Genomic DNA, 14,356 nt, shown 5'->3' on the forward strand with positions numbered 1-14,356 from the left:
CTCGTCACACATCAGCTTATCAGCAGAAGCTTAGTCACCAGACCCGTTACGTTAACATGCTCAAAGTAGAGTTGTGTACTTTTTGCAACAGGATCTAAATGGGCAAGACTCTGCATTCTTTTCGCTATACAAAGCGTCTTTTCTACGCGGGGACACGGCAATACTGTACATTTTTTCGCCTAGCACCCTTCGTAGCCCAGCAAAAGTGATAACGACAATGAAAAGGTTCTCAGACCCACCGCAGAGGTATCTGGCAATTTGGAGTCGCGAAGAAAAAGAAAAGTGAGTGTAGTATGAAAGGTAAGGAGGGGAGGTCGGGATTCTCAAAAGAGAAGCCGTGAAGAGAAGCAGGCCGCATGCATGCGGGAGCAGAACCACAAAGCACACATCTATGAGAATGGGTGGAGGAGAGATGTACATGCCAACGCAAAATACCCGCCCAACCTCCTTCTCATGCGCCATGCCATGTTGCTCCAACGCTTGCACAACCAGATACAAGACGAATGAAAATGAAAAAAAGACCATATGTGAAAGAAAAGTTGCTGCGTGTTTCCGTTCGCAAATGCCACCACCCTGTCCAATGAAGAACTCCATTGTCAAACCGTGGGAAACCTCATAAACTCCGCGCTTGAATAATACTCGTCATATGTATCGCTAACAGGTGCCTTCTCGTAGATAAAAAAGTTGACCTCTCTTTTTTCTCTTCTTTTTTTTTCCGCATCTTTCGTTTTTTTGTACGTTATGTAGCCACTAAGAGGTTTGAAATTTATTTTGGCATTGGCGATGGCGACATTTCGCCTGTAGGAAGCCGAGTCGTTGATGGTCGTGGAGTAGGATCCATATCGGGAGAAAATTGGCCGGCTGGTTTCGGCGTGGTGATTTCATCCGACATGTCCATCTCCTCGTTGCTGACCGTTGTAGGAGGATGCGGAAATACCTCAGGGGGGGTTAGAGTCGCCTTGTCTTCCTCCTTCGGTACCTCGTTGATGACCGGTGGAGGCGAGCTCGGCAGCGTCGTGTCCAGGGCGCCAGACGCATCCTCCACCGAAATCACGCTGCCTCTGCTGTTGGTTCTTAACATCTCGTACCCGAGTTTAGAAGAACCCCGGGTACGCCCTATTTTCGGGCTCTTCGTCCGTATCTGAGCGTTGCCAAGTTCTTCATCCTCGTCATCGCCAGACTCAGCCGAATCTCGTCCTTTCGGTCCAGCCGAACGTCGCTTGTTGATGCGTTCGGCCGAGGGCTTCTTTCGAACAGTTTCAGGCTCCAAAACAGCTGGGGCAGACGTCTGATTGACAAGTGATGGAACAGCTGACTTGGCCTTTTGCTCCGTGGCGGCTTCGCTAATGCCTAGACCTCCAAAGGCATAGGTAAGCTCGCTTTCACCCCACGTATCTGGCGATCCCTTGTTGATGAGCACAGGGATATCGTCTGCCTTGCCCTCGTTGTCGCCGAAAAAGCTCGAACTGATGGAATCCTGACGACTAGAGCCTCGATAGCTGCTTGACGGCATATGAGAACCAAACACTGATGAGCTTGATGTAGGGCTGTCCTCCGTCTTGGCAACGGTGCGCAAGTTGGATAGTGGAAGCGAGCTGTATGGAGTAGGAGTCCAGCCAGGTGGAGGCGGTGCCCACTGGCACAGTTTGCCTAGCACTTCAGTGAGCTTTGCCAGAGTTGGCGGCTTGTCAATTAGTCCGTCGAAGTGGTGATCGGGTGGCAAGTCCTTGAGATAGCCAGTCACGCAAACAATGGGTGTAGCAGAGTTGACATTGCGTGTGTCGCGTAACATGCGAGCGACGTCCGTGCCGCTGAAGCGAGGAAGCTTGTACTCCAGCAGGATGATGTCGAACTTAACTTCGCTCATGGCATATCCGAGAGCCTCCGCTCCATTCTGTGCACTGATGGTTCGGCATCGGAGCTTCTCCATCAGCTTCTCCATCACGAGACGGGACACGGGATGATCCTCGCAGATGAGGACGTCAAGAGGACGGAAGTATGGCCCTTCGAAGATGTTGATCCTTGATAACCGTCGCGAGCTCTGCCGCCTTCTCTGTACACGAAGAAGGCTCTGCTGGCGCTGCTCCTCCGTGTCGGATGAGGAAGGTGAGACGTCGAGTGCTTGACTTCTCCGCTTGTAGTGTTTCGGCAACATTTCCTTTATGACGTCCTCGCTCTCTTGAGAGCTGATCGTGTGCGAGCGAGCCCTCGGCGATGACGATGATGAAAGTCCGTGTGCCGCGGGGATTGACGGTTTCGGCATGGCTATCTTTTCGTGCTGAGATGCAACCGGCGACTTAGCAAGCTTTATGGGAGAAACCGCTGCGGACGTGGCCTTGAGGTTTATACTGCTAGCCGACTTTGGCACATCAAAGAAGCTACCAGGCTGCAGGGAATTGTTGCCCTGATGCGACAAACTGGACGAGCCGCTCGAAGTTTTCCTTCGCTCACTGTTCTGGGCGCTGAATTGCACAAGCAAAGGCGAAGATGGCTGAGACATCCTGTTGGGCGAAGCACTGGGTTGTGTCTGGAACAGCAAAGGTGAGGACGGTCTGTTGCCTTTGGTCGAGGATAATGTACGCTTGAGCGGCATGGGCAAGATCGGACTAGACTCGAGAGACGGCGTTGGCGAACTGACCGCAGGCGAGCCAATGGCCGAGGACTTGCTCTGTGCTTGCATCGCCTCTGCACGCAGCTTCTGAATGACGTCCTTGTTCGCCTTCTCGAGCACGGGTAGGTTCTTGAAAGAGAAACTGCCAAAGTCGTCCGCTACCACCGGTTCGCTTAGCCGACGGTGCCGTCCATCTCGGACGTGTGGGGGAATGTGCAACGGCATCAGACCCCTCTTCAGTGAGTTGATCTGAGTTCGCACCCGAGATAGAGCATCGTGCGGCCGATCCGGGTAATCTGCGCCCGGTGTGCCAGCAGACGACGTTCCTTGATCTTCGAACTCGGGAGCGAAGTTCTGGAGCGTCGCACCGCGGGAGTCGAAGTATTCCGTGTCTTCTGCATTTTCTGGGGCGGGCACGAACGACGCTTCGTCTTCACGCAGCGATTCCCAACTGACGTCAGCAAACCACGGGTGTTGACGAATCTCCTCGCCGCCGCTCGCAAAGGCATCATTGGCATTGGCACCAAGCCTCTTGGCTGGATCACTACACATGAGCTTGTTCATGATGTCCTTGGCCTCGGGCGACACAGGGCAGTCCTCATCCGCAGGCCAATGAATGTTCCTGGCTAGTATGTTCTGAAACACTTCCTCGGGAGTCTCTCCATGAAATGGGGGGTAACCGTAAAGGAACTCGAAGATCATGCAACCTACCGACCACCAATCGCTGACTTCGTCTTGTCCGACGCCGCTGATTGTTTCTGGTGCCAAATAATCTGGTGTTCCCACGAACTTACGGCTGGTGTCTGAAGGATCGAACAGTGCCATGGTCGGAGGCAGCATGTTCGACGTGGTCGGTGGTGTGTTGCTCTGATTCGTGCTGGCGTTGGTGGTGACCGGCTGAAGAGGGTACGGATCGGGCGAGCCCGTGTCCGTCACCGCGCCCTCGTCCTCAACCGGCTGGCTAGTTTGGCTCATTGCGTCGTCCGCGATGCTGAACCTGCGGAACATGGCATGAAGGCTCTCAACATTGTCACCCTCGTTCTTCGAGCTTGAGATCCTTCGGCTGCCCTCCCGGCTGAGACTGAAGTAAGACGGGTTTTCCTCGCCGTTTGGTAGCGCGGGCGTCAAGCTTGGCGTCGCCGTAGGCGATGATTTGCCCTGCAAGTCGAACGATGCGGATCGAGATGAAGCTGTTGAAATAGATACAGCGCGCTGGAACGGTCCATGCTTGAGAAGATCCGGGACGGGTGGCTCGTCGTTTTTACGGCTCAGAGCGCGCTTCTGCCGGCCGACGAGACCCATTCGTGACAGGCCAAAGTCAGTGAGCTTGAGGTGTCCCTTGCCATCGATAAGCAGATTGTCAGGCTTCAGATCACGATGGACGATTCCGCGGCTGTGAAGGTGCTCCACACCGAGGACAACTTCGGCGATGTACTTCTTCGACCAGTCCTCCGGCAGGCCTCCGAGAGCTTTGATCAGCGAGGCGCAATCGCCTCCATTGAGATACTCCATGACCAGATACAGGTAGTCTTTGCTCGCGAACGTCCAGTACAGCTTAGCCACGAAATCGCTCTCGCCTTGCCACATCATGATTGCGCGTTCCGCCTTCACGTTCGTCACCTGATTCTTGGCCACCATGTCCGCTTTCTTCAGCACCTTGATGGCAAAGTAATCGCCTGTCGACTTCTTCTTTGACAGGTAAACGCTGCCGAACGCACCCTTGCTGATCGGTTTGATGATCTCGAAGTCCTTAATCGATGGCGGTACGGCCTTCGGCTGCGGATTGCTTGCTACAGGAGCGAGTCGAGGCGAGAGCGGGGGGCCGATGACCTGAGACGAGGCGGTGGAAGATTGCCTTCGGTGGTGATGATGGTGATGGAGATGCTGCGGGAATATGGAGGGAGACGAAAACTCGTTGGTAGTCAGCACTGGAGATGTTATAGGCGACTGCAGCTGATCGGCACCGCTGGGAAGACGAGGCTTCGCCATGCGGAGGGGAGACGAGGGCGGGGGAATGCTTCGAGCCGGCGACTGCCCTCGGCTGGACATCACACTTGGCAGGATCAAGCTCCGCCGCTTCCGTTCCCGCGAACTGTGCACGCGTGCTAGGCTGGCATCCGATCCGGGGGACTCGGCACGGCGCTGCAAAGAGATTGCCGACGAAGCCATGCTGCCGTCACTGTCTGCGCCTGTGTCGCTCTCGAAGAAGATGGATCCACGCTTGCTTGGCGGTGGTATACTCGTGCCCGCGTGTGACCGTGGCGTCTGTGCTCCACGGGGACTGTTGGATCGAGAAGAGGTCGCCGTAGATGACACTCTGCGATCGGACCGTTGTGCGAGAGACAGCTCGGAGGCGTTTCGCAACGCCATGGACATGGCAGACTGGCCCTCGAAAGAGGCCGGAAAGATGCCTTCTTCACTAGGACCAGGGTCGGTGTCGTTCTGCGGCTCCGCCTCCGACTCGCTCGCTGCCGCGTGCTCGGTCTCTACCTGGCTTTCTGTGTCGGAGCTTGAATCGCTGGTATCTCCCGCCGCGATCCGGGCGGCCTTGGCAAGTGCAGCTTCGATACATTCCTGGACGAGAACGTCAAACTCGACGCGGATGCGTTCAGAGTACTCGAGGATGCGGCGGTGTCTGAAGACTGCCTCGACCTTGTTGCGTGCCAGTTTAGCCGTGTCCTCGCACAGGGCAGCCAGGCCCTGTTCCTGTTCCATTGTGCTCGTGCTGGGCTTCTCCCACTGCAGAACCTGCGAGATCCTGTTCTCAGACTGCGGAGACTGGGTCCTGAACTCTCCATCCGGCTGGGTCCGCAACGAGGGGGTGTTTATCTCTAGCGCAGTGTCACAAAGGTCCAGGACGAGTTCGACAATGCGAGCAACCGGGCGTCGTACGGCGAACGAGCGGGCTCTTGCGTGACCAAAGCCAGACGATCGGTCTCGGCTACGTGAAGGTGATGCAGGCGAAGCACGACCGGAAGAAGGTCCAGACGAAGGTGTAGAGGCCGGACCGATGATCATGCCCTTGTACTCGGGAGGAGCAGAAGTGACTGGCGCAAGTTCGTTCGACGCCGGGGCCCGAGACTGCCGGGACTGCGACTCGAGAGCGTCGAGGACCTTGACTATTGCGTTGCGGTGATCGGACAGGCCCTCGTGGGCAAGCTGCACGTCCATCTCGGCCTTGTGCTCTTGCAGGCAGAGGTCGGTATGCTTCTCGAACCACCAAGGCGTGATTTGGCGCTCACAGATGCGGCACAGCACAGGCAAAGGTGGCGGATGGTTTGCTGGGTCGTCGACACCTGCTTCCGCAAGCTCGGTCAGATAACGAGCTAGCATTTCCGCTCCGACACCTAGCGACTCGACGAGAAGTTCTGGCAGGTCAATCGTCACTTCCCTGACAACATATGGCTTGATCATCCACATCGTCTGGTACACGAGTCAGCTTCGATAGTTAACTACAACAGCCTGGCGTTGTTCTAGAAGGGAAATGCCTTACGTGAGAAGCCTCGCCGGAGGCGGTGTTGAAGATCATGATGCCCTGTGCCTCCAGGTCGATGGTGGGCTCACTTTCCGGTGGTGAATCGTCGGCCAGGTGCTCGGTCACCTCGGTAAGGTTCGACTGAGAGCGGTGAATACGCTTCCTCAGCAAGGAGTGCGGGCCAAGGGGCAGTGAGAAGCGGATGATCTGACTTTTCGAGTCGTCCTTCTGCAATGCGGCGATGCTCTCTTCAAACACTTTCTTGTCGTCGGCGAGCAGCAGATCTGCGATGGGCTTGCCCTGGACCGAGTCCGGCGTTGTGCCAATAAGATCCTTCCAGGAGGGACTGACAAAGCGGACGACACCGTCGAGCCCGAGGTCGAGGATGACGTTCTTGGTGTGCTCGGCCGCCTCCTTGAGCTCCTCGCGCTCGGCACGGAAGTCCTCGCTGATGCTACGCTCCATCTTGGTGTGGTGGATGTCGCCGCCAAGGGCCTCCTGCTGGAGGGCGGTCACGGCAGGCGCCCTGAGGGGCTCCTGATCCACGAGAGGTGGTTTCGAAGGGTGTGGGTTGGCAGCCGCCATGAGGAGGGCGATCAGGGTCCGAAAGTCGCTCTGACGCGTGAAAAAGCTGCCGCCAATGGGCAGCCCGACCGTCTATATGCCGGCCAGAACGAAGCCCATTGTGTAGGACCGCGATAGGGAGCGGAGACGACGCAGTCAAGGCAGGTGGATCGGAGGGGTGGTGCGTGTCGTCCACGGGGGGTTTGGAGGGGGGAGCGTGGCGTGTCGAGCCTGCGGGATGGGGACACGCAGAGCGGCAAGCGAGAGCGCGGCAGAGACGGAGCGGAGACGCTGGCGTGCGGTCAGACAGGTTGCGAGCGGAACCGACACGGGTAGCAATGGGCGATCAGGGCATCAATGGCGATGTTTTTGGCGGATTCGCTGGCTGCGAAGAGGAGACGACGCCGGGGGGACTTTTTCTGTTCAAAAAAGATACAGGCCGTGTTTCCGCCTGGGGTGCAAGAACGGGCCCCGCCGTTACCGGGCTAGCACCAGAGTCAGTCACAAGCACGTCGCCGGCATGTCGCTACCGGGCAGCCCGGCCAATGGCGTGTGCGGCGAGCCGCTGGGCGTTAGCGCGACCAGCTCTGCACCGCGAACGAAGCATGCGTCAGTGAGCGAGCGAGGCACGGCCGTCCTGGGCGAGCGCTGGGTGTCTTCGTGTCTGCCAGTCTGCTGGTGCCGCTGCGAGCTCCTGCGGGTGAGTGCCTCGTCCTCGTCCTCGTCCTCGTCCTCCGGTGCCACCACGGCTCCTGCGGGCGCTGCCCTTACAGACGGCAATCCGCACCTCCCACCCACCCCCCACAAGCACGCGCACTTGCTCAGACACCCCCTAAGCATCACCATCGTCGCCCCCTCCCGCCACCATGAAAGTTGTGCAGTGAGCGAGCAGAATCGCGACGAATCTTGCCTGCCGCTATCGTCCAGGACACACTCGCGACGTCCTGGATCAAACAGGCCTCCCTTCTGACGCTCTTCGTGTGGAGATCTCGCCCGTGGCTACGATCTGCACGTCGCTTTCCCGGCTTGCATACCTCTCTGTTTCCGCGTCTTTCTCTGTATCTCCATGTGTATGCATCCACTGTGTGATCCTCCCCTCCTTCACACTCGAATCCGCATCGGCCCTTTCGAAGCGACACGTCCCGTGGACAGTCCCGATGCTCTCTCCTGCACTCAAACACACATACACACACTCATTTCCTTTCCCGCACATTCTCTCTTCTCCCGCACTCCGCCCCGGCATCCTCAAGCACGCGTTCTCCCGCTTAGCCGGCGCAGGAAAGACACCCTTGGGCCACGGCGTCGAAGCTTCAAAGCAAGTCTCAAGATGCTGACCACACTCGTCCAATAGGACTCGTCGCCCAGATGCCTAGCGTCGGCGCGCGGTGTAAGGCACGTCGGGAGCGCAGACAAGGTGAAGGTAGCGTGACGACAGATGAACATGCCAAACCGACAAATGATCACGCCAACCAACGTCCGCTCACCACTCCACACGAACCCGCCGCCCGCCCTCCCGGCGTGTTTCGCAATCTGAATGAAAAGACCCCGACGTGGTGCCAGCGAGACGATGGAGGGCGGACAGGGAGACTGGTTTCACACAAGTGTTGGAAGCACGCACACCCCCATCCACAACCGTCTTCTCTAAGCCTGATGACGCACCTGGAACGTACCACAACTGGGTTGATTGACTCGCTCCTCATAGCTGGTTTTACGATGGTCCTTGTTGGTGACAATTGCCATCATCGTCATGGTCGTCGTCGTCATCCTCGTTGTCGTTAAGATGACAACGTCTACAACAATAACAGCGATTATAATACTAACGACAAGTGTGAACGTGCCTCAGCTAACCGTCCAAGTCTCGTACCCAATGATGGCCATTCTAGAGATCGCGCTGCCCACCCCGCTAGGACAAGACCTAATTTAGCTCGCTGCCCACTTGTGCACCTCGACTACTGAGGGATATGGGACGACCAACCATTCTTGCCCTCATAGCATGCACGCGGTCCTATTTTGTGCCTACACTTCTCGAATACCTGCATTAGCGCCCGTAAGTTTAGGCCCTTCCAGTGCGGGGCTTGCATCATTTCCAGGCGAAGCAGAACACAGGTGGAAGGTGTGCAAGAGCTGGAGAGAAACCACACAAAAGGTCCGATCATGGCACCGTGGTTCACGAGCTGGGCATCGTCATCATGCCTACATCCCCGCGATCCGTCCGATTTTGAAAATTTGTGCCCTTTTTTTTTGTGTGTGTGCGTGTGTGTGTTGGAGTGTGTATGGGTGTGCGTGAAAAACACAACACCAACATCGCACGTGTTCTAGAAAGTTGTTTTTTTTTTTCGTTCTTCTTGACTACTAAGGGCCATCCAGCCAACAGATTGAAACATGGTTCGCTCTTGGCCTCTGGTAGCTCGTTTGCTCTTATGCAAATTATCAGTAAGCACTTTCGTCTAGCACCCGCTCCTCTACGCTGTATAGCCCCGGATTTGCTCGGTTCTCGGGGGTAACCCAAACTTGTCGAGACGAGCACAGGGACAAAGAGAGAGCGAGTGTGATGTGGAGAGATAATAGACATGCGTAAGATGAGACGGGAGGAGAAATCGGTCCAGCAAGCATTGATCCGTCGCTGGTGCCCTGCAGGCACAGCCATCAGACCTACGCTACGACCGCACATCGTCATTTTGGCCTGCAACCTTTTTTTTTTCGTCAGCCGAGCAGCAGGGGGTCTCCGGTCGAGCTCAGCATTCGAGATCGTATTACGCAAGGATGGTCCCAGAGAACGTTTCTTCTTCTGCGTGCTCCCGTACGCGGTGGCTCGGAATTTGACCGTCGTCACGCTTTCTGCCCTACGGGTACCCAGGCAAATAACATCAGCCTGATATGACAACACATCAGAGATCCCATTCTTTACGCCCTTCCGTTCTATCTTCTTATCGCCGCGTAGGAAAGGGAGACCCGGCAGCCATATCATGGCATCTGCCCTTCTAGCATCGGGTCGCTCTTCTCGAGAACCCATGATCATTCACTTGAGACACGCAGTAACAACAAAGTTTGCGCCGGCAGCGACTCAAGGCATGGCCAACTTTCATGCCTCTACCGACGCTCGTCTCGCTAATTTCCCCCCTTCTCTGCTGACCGACATGTTTTGACCAGGACCATGGCCCTCACCATCATCTTTTAGGCCGCAGATGACCTGTGGAAGGATGTTGCCGTGGAAGGCCGACACTCATGGTTGCCCCAGCGAGCACAAGAGCAAGAAATTTAAAATAAAGAAAAAAAAATCATCAAGAAAAATTTAAAATAACAAAGCAAAAGGACAACAGAAAAAAATATTCCGAGCACGACAAAGGCGCGTCCTCCGCTTCGATCGCAAAACCTAGCAGCCAACCCGGGCGATTTTGAGTCAAGTATGAAGGCTCGCCCAACAAAACGTGTCCCTCCACGCCCTGGATCCAGCGTGCTCATCCCCCACCCCCCAAAAAAGGCCCCCGTTGTGAACCTCGCCCTCCTCCCCCTTTGCCGCCCTTCTTCCCCTCCTCGTTTGTGGTTGAGAGCCTTTTTCCCCGGAAGGACACAGCCAAGACTCCGCGACACGACCAGCCGGGGCGGCGCTCTTGCGGCGCGGTCACATGAGACCGTTCTGCGCCTGCAACGTGCCTCCGCCGGCTATTCCCCCCTTCCTTATTGTGACGTGCGAGGAAACGTGCTGCCCTTTCCGTGCAAAAGCGCCGTGGCCTCGTTCGAGGTTTTGTCGGGCGTTTTGTCTGGGCGGTCCCGACCTTGGCGTGCGGACGGGTAACATGCTCCTGCTGGATCCGACGTTGCAACGTGGAACGTCGCCTCGAAGAATGGCCAAAGAACTTCGTAGCGCGCCGGCGAGCTCTCCATGTGGTGGGAGCAGACAGCTTACCGGAGCCGACAGACGTTGACGCCCATCTGTACTATAATGCTTTAGAAAGCAGTGCGCGCCTCGTCATTGTAGTCGGATTGGCCGCTGCCCCTTGTGCTCCGCTGCTGCTCCTCTCTCCATCCAGCGACTCTACGGACTCTACTCAGAGACGTACGTGACTACAAAGATCCGACCTGTGGGGGACTTCTGTCCAGTGTAGACCAGGCTTGGTTCTGAGTAGACCGTTTCGACTTGGCGGACCCACGCCCGTGACCTGACTTGATCTGGGACTCAAGTCTTGGATGCATCTGCATCGATAGGACACGCTACTACACGCATGGCCTGAGGTTCGAACAACTTCCACGCTACTCTTAGAATTGTCTCGCCTACGTGTAGTGTTTGCAAAGCAAGCACAGTATTCGCCCCGAGCCTCGGCGAACGAATCTTGCGACTGTCTCAGCGTGCAAAGTACGTAGGTGATCTAGAAATGGATGACCGCTTCCATTTTCAAAAAAAAAAAAAAAAAAAAAAAAAAAAAAAAAAATCACACCTCTCGCTAATGAGCAGGTCGGCCCCTCCAAAAGAAAAATTTGTGGCCTCCTCCGCATTTCTCAATCTCGCATCTTCGCACGGAGCCGCTCAATCAAATCAATGCTCCACCCGGCCCGCTTTCAAGGGCGGACGACGCGGGTGCCCTAAACTTCTAGCAGTGGCCGCTCGGCTCGGCGACGAAGTAGATATCAAATTCCTTCCATCTGCCAAGAGCCGGACCCCAACGCACCTTGCTGGAGGGGTCCGTACACGGATGACCTGCTTTGCAGCATCCGCCGAGGATGTCGTATGCAAACGGACCGAGCCAGTAGCACGGAGCGCTGTGAGCGCGCTTTCGCAAAAGATCAGCTATGAGGAGGCGAGGCCGCCAGGCGTGGCGGGCAGAAAGGGTACGCACCTTGTTGTTGTTCACGACGTAGATGGATGTGAGGTCGTCGCCACTGCCGACGCAGGCCACGCGCTGGGTCTGACCGGGCTTACCGAAGACACAGTGCAGGTCGCTGAGCAGACTGGAGATGCCCGCGTAGGTGCTGTGGACGGCGGGTGGGTTTCCGCCGTGGACAGATGCATACTGACCGATGTTTCCACACGAGATGCTCTGGATTGACTGGTGAGCGTCTTCCGTCCAGACCTGTATTCAGATGCAAACCCACTGTTGAGCGTCTCTCGGTGAAGCCGAGAAAGTCCATCGTAGCATTGGTCGTAGCGTTGAAGCTATCCTCGCCCAGAACCAGCGGAATAGCATGAACGTTGAGCGGCTTCGCCTGGGCAAGAAAGCAGACACCGGTGAAAATAGTGAGCGTGACGATGGGAAACCTCATTGTGCCGCGTTCTCAGAGACTGTTTCAACCTCCGATTCAAGGGCAAGGTGCAGAGGCGCCATGGGGTTTTTCTATGTTGGCAGCACTCGAAGGATCGAGGATGACTCGCGTTCTGAACAAAACGTACAAGGTGGATCGGAGATGGATTGAGGAGTCAAAGCCTGAAAGGAAAACCGGCTTTATGTTCTAAGCAAGGTATTAAGAAAACAGAAGCTTCGTACACTAAGGGGTAGGGAGTCGAGCAATTCTGTGCTCTTGTGATACATGACTTAATATAGGAACGGCTCGATAGGATGTGAGCCAGAAGAAGCGCTTGGTCTCAGCTAGGTTGTTCCCACGAACGATTCCGAGCGAATTTGCCTGTCTCATCGTCCTCCTAACGTTGCATGCGCACTTCACAGGTTCGGGGTCGGTTTCGCGAAAGATTGTTCTGAACATGCCTTTTGCAGTTGCCGCCAGATGTCCAGCTTGTTTGCCCACCATTCATCCGTCCACACGTCGATCGCGCCGTCGCTCCGCAGTCTCCTCACTTCAAGCGAGCCGCGGGCGCGCCAGTCTAGCTCGTCGCCTTTTACAAATTTTGCGTACTCGTCAATGAAAGCCTCCGCGACGATCCTTTTCTCCTCCGCCGGTAACTTCCTCCCGTTTCCAAAGAACCAAATGACATCATCGGCCCAGTGCGTGGCGCCGTGGTGTTTCTGCGCCCATGAGACCTCGCTGCGCCATTCGATTCGGTATCTGTAGATGAGGTGCCCGGCGCCGCCTCGGACAAGAGCGTCGACCAGTCCGCGTTCTGTAACGTGAACTTGCATATCTGCGTAGATGCGTCCAAAGAGCTCACCCCAGGATTTGACGCCCTGTGGCAGCTGGCCGTTTGTCATGTACCTTTCCCTGAGAACGTCCACAGCCCAGCGGGGATAGTCAGCTAGAAAGCGACGATGTAAAGCGTCTGCACCGTTCTTCGGACGTCTGTGCATGGCGTACACAAAGTGTTCGTTCATTGACTCGCCAACCCAAATCTGGACATTCGATTGGAGCAGTTTCCGAGCAAACGTTCCGTCGTCTAGCTCTTTGAACAAGACTTGTCTTACGAAATGTCCGTCGGTCACGGCGCGAAACTCGTGCAGCCTCAGTTTGCTGATGGCTTTTCTCAGAACTGCTTGACTCGTCTCACGTAGCAGTCTCAGCTTCTCATGCGCCGGCAATGAGCTCGAGATGTGAAGGGCCTCAAGTAGCTCGTCAAACTGCGCCTGAGCCTCATCTAATGACTTAGGTTGTACCCCGGGTCCGTTAGCGAGCATACATACGCGCTTGATGATACGCTTCTCGGGCGGGTAGTCGATGTCGTAGGCAAGCTGATAAAATACTGAATGTGCTCCGGCAGAGTAGCCGGCGACGGTGATGTTGGCGGGGTTACCATTGAAATAGCTTATGTTTGTGTACGTCCAATGCAAAGCAAGGCGCTGATCCCAAAATCCTAGGTTGCCGACCGTCCCTGATCGGTTACTCGGTTCGTGGAGCAACTCATGTGATGCCAAAAAGCCGTAAACGTTCAGGCGGTATGCCGGCATCACCATGATGGCTTTGAATGATGTCTCTGATAGCAGTGCTACGGGGTTGACGTCGTTGGCACTACCGAACTGGAGAAATCCCCCATCTGACAGACTTTAGTTCGATTCCGAGAAGACCGGATTTCCATCTCGCTCACGTATGTAGAACAATACAGGCCATCCTGGAAACGATCAGAATCTGCTACGGTCGATCTCGAAGGGTCTTTACCTTCATCTGGTGGATTTCCACAAGGCACATATATGTTCAGTTGCAGACAGTCTTCATCGTCGTACTTTGATGGACGAGCCTGTGGGCAAACGCTGCATTGTCCTGTGAAGATGCCAGGGCTTGCTTTCGTACCGTATCTGTAACACGGAGGCAGTGGTCGAGGCTGAAGAAAGCGAAATGGGCCCACAGGGGGGAGCCCGTATGGAACGCCTCCAAAATATCGACACAACTCCTTACCGGAAGACTTGTCTCTGATTACCGAACCTGTGATAAACCCTCGAAATTGTAAGTCAAGAGAGAAATAATCCGTGGATGTGTCCATTGAAACGATTGTTTCTAGATTCCTTTACGCCTTCATACGGTAATGAAGTGAGCCTTTTGATGGCATCTAGGGAGATGAAGCGTGAGCCGATGAGTCGCGGTCATATCGATAAAAGAGATCTCGCTGGACGCAGATGAGACCTCGGCTTAAACATTCCTGTGGTGAAGTCAAGTTGGCCAGGAAGACTAGGTGTTTAAGCAACATAACAAAGTTTGAAATTTTACACCACTGGCATCGATCATTCGTTCCCACGTCTGTGTTTGATTTCCCTATTCTAGCGAGTGTGACATTGGACTGAGATCTTGTCCTAAGTCTTGAATGGTCCGAGCGTAGGTGGCTGAACGTG

The 14,356-nt window shown here is 55.5% G+C and overlaps 4 protein-coding genes across 5 annotated transcripts; 1 reads left to right on the top strand and 3 right to left on the bottom strand.

The window, feature by feature from the left end:
- Positions 1 to 93: 93 nt before the first annotated feature.
- On the bottom strand, positions 94 to 7,053 carry PV09_04838 (uncharacterized protein). Its single transcript, XM_016358263.1, has 2 exons — positions 6,105 to 7,053; positions 94 to 6,034 (listed from the first exon to the last, which is right to left on the bottom strand). Exons 1-2 carry the CDS (start codon positions 6,669 to 6,671, stop codon positions 767 to 769), a joined length of 5,835 nt encoding a protein of 1,944 aa, XP_016213881.1. The 5' UTR covers positions 6,672 to 7,053; the 3' UTR covers positions 94 to 766.
- Positions 7,054 to 9,525: 2,472 nt separating this feature from the next.
- Positions 9,526 to 10,539, top strand: PV09_04839 (uncharacterized protein). Its single transcript, XM_016358264.1, has one exon. The coding sequence runs from the start codon at positions 10,057 to 10,059 to the stop codon at positions 10,444 to 10,446; it is 390 nt and encodes a 129-aa protein (XP_016213882.1). The 5' UTR covers positions 9,526 to 10,056; the 3' UTR covers positions 10,447 to 10,539.
- A 700-nt stretch (positions 10,540 to 11,239) lies between these two features.
- Positions 11,240 to 11,909, bottom strand: PV09_04840 (uncharacterized protein; the record flags this gene model as incomplete). The annotated part of the gene is made up of 3 exons (XM_016358265.1): positions 11,240 to 11,419; positions 11,486 to 11,686; positions 11,742 to 11,909. 3 exons carry the CDS (start codon positions 11,907 to 11,909, stop codon positions 11,240 to 11,242), a joined length of 549 nt encoding a protein of 182 aa, XP_016213883.1.
- A 162-nt stretch (positions 11,910 to 12,071) lies between these two features.
- PV09_04841 lies at positions 12,072 to 14,273 on the bottom strand. 2 transcript variants are annotated; one of them, XM_016358266.1, is made up of 3 exons: positions 13,689 to 14,273; positions 13,618 to 13,641; positions 12,072 to 13,566 (listed from the first exon to the last, which is right to left on the bottom strand). In XM_016358266.1, exons 1-3 carry the CDS (start codon positions 14,008 to 14,010, stop codon positions 12,305 to 12,307), a joined length of 1,608 nt encoding a protein of 535 aa, XP_016213884.1. In that variant the 5' UTR covers positions 14,011 to 14,273; the 3' UTR covers positions 12,072 to 12,304. The 2 variants fall into 2 exon arrangements, with proteins under 2 accessions (XP_016213884.1, XP_016213885.1); XM_016358267.1 differs by having other exon boundaries at positions 12,072 to 13,641.
- Positions 14,274 to 14,356: the final 83 nt, after the last annotated feature.

This window comes from Verruconis gallopava (assembly GCF_000836295.1).
Source record: "Verruconis gallopava strain CBS 43764 unplaced genomic scaffold supercont1.14, whole genome shotgun sequence".
Classification (NCBI taxonomy): domain Eukaryota; kingdom Fungi; phylum Ascomycota; class Dothideomycetes; order Venturiales; family Sympoventuriaceae; genus Verruconis; species Verruconis gallopava.

Coding starts and splice junctions, on each gene's coding strand:
- PV09_04841 (XM_016358266.1), bottom strand. CDS start 14,010: ATGGACACATCCACGGATTATTTCTCTCTTGACTTACAATTTCGAGGG. Junction 13,642..13,688: donor TGGAAATCCACCAGATGAAG/GTAAAGACCCTT, acceptor GATCGTTTCCAG/GATGGCCTGTATTGTTCTAC. Junction 13,567..13,617: donor GCCTGTATTGTTCTACATAC/GTGAGCGAGATG, acceptor AAAGTCTGTCAG/ATGGGGGATTTCTCCAGTTC.
- PV09_04839 (XM_016358264.1), top strand. CDS start 10,057: ATGAAGGCTCGCCCAACAAAACGTGTCCCTCCACGCCCTGGATCCAGC.
- PV09_04838 (XM_016358263.1), bottom strand. CDS start 6,671: ATGGCGGCTGCCAACCCACACCCTTCGAAACCACCTCTCGTGGATCAG. Junction 6,035..6,104: donor CCTCCGGCGAGGCTTCTCAC/GTAAGGCATTTC, acceptor CTCGTGTACCAG/ACGATGTGGATGATCAAGCC.